This window comes from Microtus pennsylvanicus, chromosome 5, assembly GCF_037038515.1.
Source record: "Microtus pennsylvanicus isolate mMicPen1 chromosome 5, mMicPen1.hap1, whole genome shotgun sequence".
NCBI lineage: Eukaryota > Metazoa > Chordata > Mammalia > Rodentia > Cricetidae > Microtus > Microtus pennsylvanicus.
This window is the reverse complement of record NC_134583.1, coordinates 68,574,204-68,583,187: the sequence shown is the minus strand read 5'-3', so window position 1 is coordinate 68,583,187 and position 8,984 is coordinate 68,574,204. Positions and strand designations below refer to the sequence as shown.

Genomic DNA, 8,984 nt, shown 5'->3' with positions numbered 1-8,984 from the left:
GATAAGGGGGAAAGTAGGCATGAAGCCATCTCGCAGCGCCATTACACTTTAGGGCAGGGAGGTTAAGAAGCCGGCATGGCGCTCGGGTCAATAAAATCGATAGCTGGAACCTGCCTGTATTCTAGGCAGCGGCGGTGCAGGAGCGGCGCCGCCATCTTCCCCGAAGGCATCTTCCGGTGCCTGTCACCCAAGTTCCAGCGGGAGTTTCCTGAATAACGGTGTGGTCGGCGTTGGGCCGCCTGGCCCCTCCGGCGGCAGATTCGGATTTACTCCGGGCCTTCCCGGCCGGGCTCCCAGGTCTCGGGGTGCGCGGTGCCCGGGCAAGGCGGGGACGCAGGTCCGATGGCGCCGCCTCCGGCTCCGCTCCCCGCGCGGGCACCCGGAGAGACCGGACCTACTCGGAGAAGGGGCAGGAGGCCAAGAGCCTTGAAGTTCGCGGACGTGGCCGTGTACTTCTCCTCGGAGGAGTGGTGCTGTCTGCGGCCCGCGCAGCGGACTCTGTACCGGGATGTGATGCGCGAGACCTACGGCCTCCTGGGCGCGCTCGGTGAGGCCCGGCCCAATCGGCTTACGCCGGGCCTAAGGGATGATGGAGCTTGAGGGCGGGGTAGAGTGGGGGCAGGGACCCAGGGTCCTGACCTGCGGCCAGCTTGTTAGGGGTGGGGGCAGAGCCTCGGTATACTTTTCTTTTAAAGCATCATTTCCCGAGGCCAGCCCTCTGACTGGTTCTCCTCCCCCAGGATGTGCGGGTCCCAAACCAGCTCTCATCTCCTGGTTGGAACGAAATACTGATGATTGGGAACCGGCAGCCCTAGATCCGCTGGAGTACCGGAGATGGGTAACATTCCAGAGAAGTGAGTTAAAAGTGCCTGCGGAGAGACCCTGCAGCCCTCTAAACTCTTTCGACCCAGAATTTTGGTCTGGTTAGGGGTAACCGGTTGCTTGTACTGTAGGCAAGCTAACTACCTGTAGTAGTCCATTGACGTAAATGAATCACTGAGCTTTGGAAAAGATCCTGCTCCCCAGGATCTGGGACCTACCGTCCATTGCACGGAACTCTGGTCCTCTGAAGAGTAGGAAGCCTCAACCACTGAGCCATCCCTCTAGGCCCTGGTTCACTCTTGAATTTAAAAAAGAAAAGAAAAGGCCCGTTAATTTGAACGTGCTCCTAGGCTGTGCACTCCTGGATGAAATGGGCTCAAAGGTCTTCAACATTGTTTACAGCTCTCAAAGTCCTAGACCAGCAGCTGCCTATCTGGGAGTTGTCTTAAGTCAGGAGTTTCTATGTTGTAATAAAAAACGTGACCAGAAGCAGCTTGGGGAGGAAGGGGTTTATTTAACTTACATTTTCATATTATAGACCATCATCAAAAGGAAGTCAGGGCAGGAACTTCAAGGCAGAAACTGAAGCCGAAGCCATGAGGAAGGCTGCTTACTGACGGCTCCCCTGCTTTCTTATATATCCAAGACCACCTGCCTAGGGATGGCACCACCCACAGTGGGCTGGACCCTCCCACACCAATCACTAGTTAAGATGACCAGGTTTGCCCAGAGGCCAGTCTGGTGAGGGCATTTTCTCCATTGAGTTCCCTCTTCCTAAATGACTCTAGAAAACAATCCACACTGGCCCCTTGTCACCTTGACACACAAACACATCCCTGTTACCCTTGTTCGTCCCAGGGCCTCAATTCAGACCCTCCAAAAGTTGGGTCTCCTTACAACGTCCAAATTCTCTTTCAAAGGGTTTCTCTAGAATATCCCAAATCTCTCTAAAATTAACTACAGGTTCCCATAAAAGAAACAACAACAAGAAGTTGTGTACTTTATTCCAAATAGTAACCACCAGAGCACAGTTACAATAAAATCAAAGCAAAAGGAAGGTCCAACAGTATGAACTTCTCAGCTTCAGACTGCCGGCCGCACCGTCTTCTGGGCCCCGCGGACTTGGCAGTGGCACTTCCGTGACTGCCATCCCCAGCACATGCACCTTGTTTGCTAAGCCAGCTCCACTCGGCAGCTGCTGCTGTGGGTGCTGGTCAGCTGTGGTAATGGATCTGCCAAATGCTGGGGCTAGCCCTTCCCCACTATCCTCTGCTGGGCTCCCGTTAGAGACGTTGACCCTGCCATACCCTGCCCAGCTCCAGTTTCCCTCCCTGACCCCTTCTGTCCCGAGGTTCCAACTTCAGCTGAAGTTGCCATGTCCACCAGTGGTCTGTACTTGCCTGCCACAGTGCCAGGCCTCACTTGCTCCCCATGACCCTTTATGCCTTCCAAACTAAGAGGACCTGGCAGACTTACATGTAACCAAGTTCAGCTGCCCACATGAGATGCAGCCTTGGCCCCATCATGGACCGCAGCTCTGTGTACTGACCCTGAGGAAATACTCCGACATTTATGATCCTTGGTGGTACTGGTATTTTTTAATCGTGCTAATTTCTCAGACCCACCTGGCTGGCATTAATTGTGCTAGCTAAGCAAAGGTTTCAGTTTAGTAGTTCTTAATTAAAACTATCACATAGCCAGGTGGTGGTGGCACACACCTTTAATCCTAGCAATTGGGAGGCAGAGGCAGGCGATCTCTGAGTTCAGGGCCAGCCTGGTCTACAGAGTGAGTTCCAGGACAGCTAGAGATACACAAAGAAACCCTGTCTCAAAAATTCAAAATATATTTATATATTCAATATATGTTATATATATAAGCACATAAATGGTCTTGGTTGAGTCTTTAAGGAGTCTCAGACTTCCCTCTGGCTCTTCACAAGCCAGGCCTTCGTCACGTGTCCTGCTCTCGGCATTGTCTTCTGAGTTCCCACAGAACAGCCCTCTGCACCCCCAGCCCTCAATAGCTTTCCCACCACACTCCTCCTCTAAGCAGATGGCCCTGTCTGCCACAGCAGTACCCGACTCCTGGTGCCAGTTCCTGTCTCAGGGTCTGTGCTGCTGTGACAAACACGGTGACCAAAAGCAGCCCGGGGAGGACAGGGTCGATGACACTTTCTCATCATGGCACGACATCAGGGCAGCCAGGGGCAAGAACTGAAGCAGAGGCCCCGGACGAGGGCTGCTTATGGGCCTGCTTCTTATGGTTTGCTAAGCCTGCTTTCTTATACACCCCAAGGCCACCTGTTCAGGGATGGCACCAAAAATGGGCTGGGCACTCCCACATCAATCACTCACTAAGAAAAATGTACCACACGCCAACCTGGTGAAGGCATTTTCTTTCTTTATTTTTTTTTTTGGTTTTTCGAGACAAGGTTTCTCTGTAGCTTTGGAGCCTGTCCTGGAACTCCCTTTGTAGACCAGGCTGGCCTCGAACTCATTGAGATCCGCCTGCCTCTGCCTCCCGAGTGCTGGGATTACAGGCGTGCGCCACCATCGCCCGGCTCTTTATTTTTTTTAAAAAGATTTATTTATTATGCATACAATGTTCTGTTAACATATATACACCAGAAGAGGCACCAGATCTCATTATAGATGGTTGTGAGCCACCATGTGGTTGCTGGGAATTGAACTCAGGACCTCTGGAAGAGCAGCTACTGCTCTTAACCTCTGAGCCATCTCTCCAGCCCCTGGCATTTTCTTTATTGAGGTTCCCTCTCCCCAAATGACTCCAGCGTGTGTCGAGTTGACATAAAACCAGTACAGGAATGCTTTAAAAATGGAAGTTCTGAGCTGGAGAGAAGGCCCAGTAGTTAAGAGCAGCTGCTGCTTTTCCAGAAGCCCTAAGGTCCCATCCCAGAACCCACATTGGGGCAGCTTACAAGGGTCCTTATGTCCAGTTGCAGGAGCGCCGTCACCATGCTCTTTAGGGAAAAGATCCTTAGGATACACATTAAGTGGGAGAAAGGAAGTCAGTGGAGTGCATACAGCAGGACAGGTATGGGGAGCCATACACATTTGCACCGTATCAGAAAGCCCTGGAGGGCAGCTGAGAGTGCCGCTTACTGGGTGGGTGTCTGCCTCGTTTGTATACAGCTAGGGTTTGATCCCAGCCCTGGATCAGGAAGCTGTGGTGCCTGCTTGTAATGTTAACATTCGGGGTGTGGAAGAAGGGGGGGGGATAAGAAGTTCAAGGTCACCCCCCCTTAGTGAGTTGGGGGCCAGCCTAGAGTAAGTACATGAGACCCTGTTTAAACAAACCCCCCAAACATCGGAAGATACTGACAGTTCCTACCAAGGTTTCTGGGTACCCCACGGCTAATAGAAACATTCAAGTTTTTTGTTTGTTTTTAAGGACAAAGTCTGGTGCATCTTAGTAAAGTGATGCAGCCAAGGTGAGCCACTTTATGTGGTGCAGGATTAAACCCAGGGCTTCATGAAGTTGAGGCAAGCGCTCTGCCAATCAAGCCAAACGCCCCCAAACACTGTTTTAAAAGTCCGACTAGCACCCACCCCGCATCTTACACGGGCTGGATAAGGAGCTCTCATGCCTTCCACATGTGCACCCCACTCTTAGCTCTCTGACACTAACACTTGACAGGATCTGAGTGTATCGCTCTTGTAACCCTTAACATTAAAAGGCAAGCATAGGAACCCGGTACTTAATTTTTCTGTTTCCTGGTAGAAACCAGAACCAGACAGAAGAATGAAGAGAAGGAAGTTTTCCCACCGAAGGAAGCACCCCGAAAGGGGAAGCGTGGGCGGAAGCCCAGCAAACCCCGGCTGATTCCCAGGCAGACATCTGGGGGCCCCATCTGCCCTGACTGTGGCTGTACCTTCCCTGACCACTCCGCCCTGGAGAGCCACAAATGCGCCCAGAACCTGAAGAAGCCCTACCCTTGCCCGGACTGTGGGCGCCGCTTTTCCTATCCATCACTGTTGGTCAGTCACCGGCGGGCACACTCTGGTGAGTGCCCTTACGTTTGTGACCAGTGTGGCAAACGTTTTTCCCAGCGGAAGAACCTGTCTCAGCACCAGGTCATACATACAGGCGAGAAGCCCTACCACTGCCCTGACTGTGGCCGCTGCTTTCGACGGAGCCGGTCCCTGGCCAATCACCGGACCACGCACACGGGCGAGAAACCCCATCAGTGCTCGAGCTGTGGGCGTCGCTTCGCCTACCCATCTCTGCTTGCTATCCACCAGCGGACGCACACCGGAGAGAAGCCCTATACCTGCCTAGAATGCAGCCGTCGCTTCCGCCAGCGCACTGCCCTGGTCATCCACCAGCGCATCCACACCGGAGAGAAGCCTTACCCCTGCCCTGACTGTGAGCGTCGCTTTTCTTCCTCCTCTCGCTTGGTTAGCCACCGGCGTGTGCACTCTGGGGAGCGGCCCTATGCCTGTGAGCACTGTGAAGCCCGCTTCTCCCAGCGCAGCACCTTGCTCCAGCACCAGCTCTTGCACACAGGCGAGAAACCCTACCCCTGCCCGGACTGCGGACGTGCCTTCCGAAGAAGCGGCTCCTTGGCCATCCATCGCAGCACCCACACGGAGGAGAAGCTGCACGCTTGCGAGGACTGTGGCCGCCGTTTTGCCTACCCCTCGCTGCTGGCCAGTCATCGGCGTGTGCACTCAGGAGAGCGGCCCTATGCCTGTGACCTGTGCTCCAAACGCTTTGCCCAGTGGAGCCACCTGGCTCAGCACCAGCTTCTGCACACAGGGGAGAAGCCTTTCCCCTGCCTTGAGTGTGGCCGATGCTTCCGACAGAGGTGGTCTCTAGCCGTCCACAAGTGTAGCCCCAGCACCCCCAATGGTAGCCCTAGACCTGTTATAGGAGGGCTGGGTCAGAGGAGCAGTACCCTTTAGCATGGCAAAGACTATGGAAGGTCACTTTTAGGGAGGGGTTCAGAGGTCACACAGAGCGGGAGCAGAACTAAAACCCTGGTCCCCTGCTCCACATTCTGAACTCCGGTGTAGTCCACCACACTGGCTGCCTTACAGCACGCCTAGAACAGTTATCAGGAGAGATGATTCCCTTTGATTAAAGTTCTCCACGCTAACATCTTAAAATAACGTGGGTGTGTTTCTACCCCAATCTCTGCAGGGCTGCCTTCTTAGTTTGTGTGTATAGAATCCATTCAGTCAGGAAAACGAAAACCTCATTTGTAGAGGGCAGAACCTTCCCGGCTCTGCCTCTGTCTCCGTATCACAGAAAACCCACTCCTGCCAAGTGGTAGGCCATTGCTGCAAACTGCCGAGTTCCCTACCTCACAAGGCAGCTCACCTCGCGGGCTGGTGCTAATCTCTTCAAGGCTGTACACCGCATTCTCCCTTGGAAACGTGGCCTGGAAAATGTTTAGTAGTTTACCCACACGGTGGTTCTTCAGAAAACCTAATCACAGCTACTTTGTGTCCAAGTAGGTCACCTTTGTGCGCATGTGTGTGTGAGAGAGAGATAGTGGTCTCACTACCACAAGTGATTCTCCTGCCTCAGCTTTCTGAGTGGTTGGGGGCTGGTGCCAGCACATCTGGCTCTGGTTAAGCATTCTTTAAAAAAAAAAGTGTATATACATATTTAAAAGATGTATTTATTTTTATTTTATGTGTTTGATGTTTTGCCTGCATGTGTATCTATGCACCATGCTTGGGCCTGGTGCCCAAGAGATGCCAGATGAGGGCATCATATTCCCTGGAGCTGGAGTTGGGAGCCACCATGGCTGCGGCTGCTGGGAATGGAACCCCAGGCCCTCTGGAAGAGCACCCAGTGCCCTTAACCGCTGAGGAATCAACGCCAGCCTCTGGTCAGTCATTCTCTGGAGAGTGGCTCTCAGGTTCCCCGTGTGAACTCTCCAAGTGGCTGTTTTCAGTGCCTCCTCTTACAGATCATCCGAAACCCCAGCACCGCGGTGTGTCCAGGGAGCCCTTCAATCTGTTGCGTTTTTATTTACTCCGGGCAGCACTGATGTGGGGGGCAGGGGTGCCATTGTGTTTGTTGGGTTCCAGCCCTACCCTTTCCTTTTAGAGATGTGATAAAACCAGATCATCTTCACCACACTTGGGAATTGGTTCAGGCTGGGTCTGAGGCACCAGCGCGGGAAACTGGGAGGTTTGACTACTTTGTTCTTGTTCTTGGTGTTTTTTTTTTTGTTTTGTTTTGTTCTTTTGTTTTCGTTTTTGTTTTTTTGAGACAGGATTTCTCAGTGTAACCCTGGCTGTCCTAGTACTTACTCTGTAGACGAGGCTGGCCTCAAACTCACAGAGATCCTCCTGCCTCTGCCCTGTCTCCTGAGTGATGGGATTAAAGGCTTGTGCCATTACCAACCGGCGAGAGGTTGGATTTGAAGAAAAAGTGGGGGACCAGAATCTAGCAGCAAGAGGTAGACTTGAGTTTGCTACAGGTAGCTAGTGGCTGGGAAAATCCCTGGGAACTGGGTCTTTTTTTTTTTCCTGGTTTTCATCAAAATAAGGAAATAGCATGGAACCTCCCATGGGGGCCCATTCAGCTTTTGCTCATGAATTAAAGTGAGGTCATTCCAGGAGGGTAGAAGCCATGAGAGCAGTGTCTAACTTTGTGCTGCTTCCATGGTACCCACCCAAAGAGCTGCTCAGTAAAACTTGACTACCCTCTTGCCCTCAGCAGCTGCACCAGAGTGGAATTTCTAAACACGACTTAGCATATTCCAACAGCTGAAGCGTGTCATCCTGCAGTTGCCTCTTCCCACAATGCATCTGCTCTCAGCACTAGGTAGGGAGCAGATGGAACACACCAATTTGTAATTACCTCTGTTTAGGTGTTTAGCAAGCCGATTGTAACCATTTCTTCGTGGATAATGAGTGCCCTCTGGGCAGGGGCCTTGACAGATAGAATTTCATTAAAATATTTAATGGATAAATTCTGCTCCTTCTGGAATTACTCTTCATAAAATGTGAATTTAGCTCTTCGGACGAGAAATTCCCTGTTATGATGAAGATTGAATGCCTTAGCCGGAGTAGCCTGCCTTTCCTTAGCCACGACTTAGGCTGTCTGCCAAGTCTTCACCGTTCGAACTGCCTGTGTGTTACCGACTAGTGAAGTAAGCCCTCAGTCAGGAATTTTACAGTGCTACTGGGCTCAGTTTGTAACCCAAAGACGTGGAAGCCATCATGGTTAGCTTCCATCGTGTCCATGGAGAGCAGAGGGAAGAGCAGTATAGGCTTCTCCATTCCAAGTGTGATTCTGGCCTGTTACTCAGTAAGGACCCCAGCATCTTTCCAGGAAATTCTTCTCCATGAAATACATGGGGAAAATCACAGTGCTGTTGAGAAGGTCGTGATTCCTTTCCCAGTCCCAACCTCAGTTGCTCCTCCAGTGTTCTGATGTTACCAGATATTCTTAGCAGTGAGTACCTTTTATTCACCAAAAGACAAGCCATCCAAGAGACTGTCCACACTCCACTGCCCCCTACTGGCTCCCCAGTGTACCTACTAGTGCACTTGTTCCCGTCAGCTCTTGGGGGAGTCCTTCATGTGCAACATTCATCAGTAATAGCTTTGCCTGGATTCTGTCCACTTTTACACCCTCTATTTTTTGACAGGGTTTCTCTGTGTATCCTTGGCTTTCCTGGAACTCTATAGACCAAACCTCAAACTCACAGGATATATCTGTTTCTACCTGAGTGCTGGGAATAAAGGTGTGAGCCACTACCACTTGGCTATTATTTATTCTTTTTCCTCTTAGATTTATGAGAGTACTCTTATCTTGCACAATACATTCTAGCCTATAAACATACTAAGATCAATCTTTAAATCATTTTTATTTTATTAATCTTTTTGTTTGTTTGTTTTTTGTTTTTCAAGACAGGGTTTCTCTGTGGTTTTGGAGCCTGTCTTGGAACTAGCTCTGTAGACCAGGCTGGTCTCGAACTCACAGAGATCCGCCTGCCTCTGCCTCCCGAGTAATCTTTTTTTTAAAAAGTTTTCCTTCTGGCCTGTCTCCGTTTAGTTTCTGATAAATTTATTATGCAACCGTGCATTCTATTTTCTGCACACGACTCTCCCTGCTGCACTGTGGTCTGCAGCCGGCTGTAGCATCGCTGCACTGACGAGGTGCTTCCTGTGTGCCT

At 51.3% G+C, this 8,984-nt stretch overlaps 1 protein-coding gene across 1 annotated transcript; it reads left to right on the top strand.

Moving 5' to 3' along the window:
• The first annotated feature begins 33 nt into the window (after positions 1-33).
• LOC142849756 (uncharacterized) lies at positions 34-8,553 on the top strand. Its single transcript, XM_075972352.1, has 3 exons — positions 34-547; positions 741-854; positions 4,565-8,553. The coding sequence occupies exons 1-3, from the start codon at positions 343-345 to the stop codon at positions 5,746-5,748; spliced, it is 1,503 nt and encodes a 500-aa protein (XP_075828467.1). The 5' UTR covers positions 34-342; the 3' UTR covers positions 5,749-8,553.
• Positions 8,554-8,984: the final 431 nt, after the last annotated feature.

Bases quoted from the DNA above. Each gene is read 5' to 3' on its own strand.
- LOC142849756 (XM_075972352.1), top strand. From the start codon at position 343: ATGGCGCCGCCTCCGGCTCCGCTCCCCGCGCGGGCACCCGGAGAGACC. The intron at 548-740 runs GTGAGGCCCGGC...CTCCTCCCCCAG, and splicing joins CGGCCTCCTGGGCGCGCTCG to GATGTGCGGGTCCCAAACCA. The intron at 855-4,564 runs GTGAGTTAAAAG...GTTTCCTGGTAG, and splicing joins ATGGGTAACATTCCAGAGAA to AAACCAGAACCAGACAGAAG.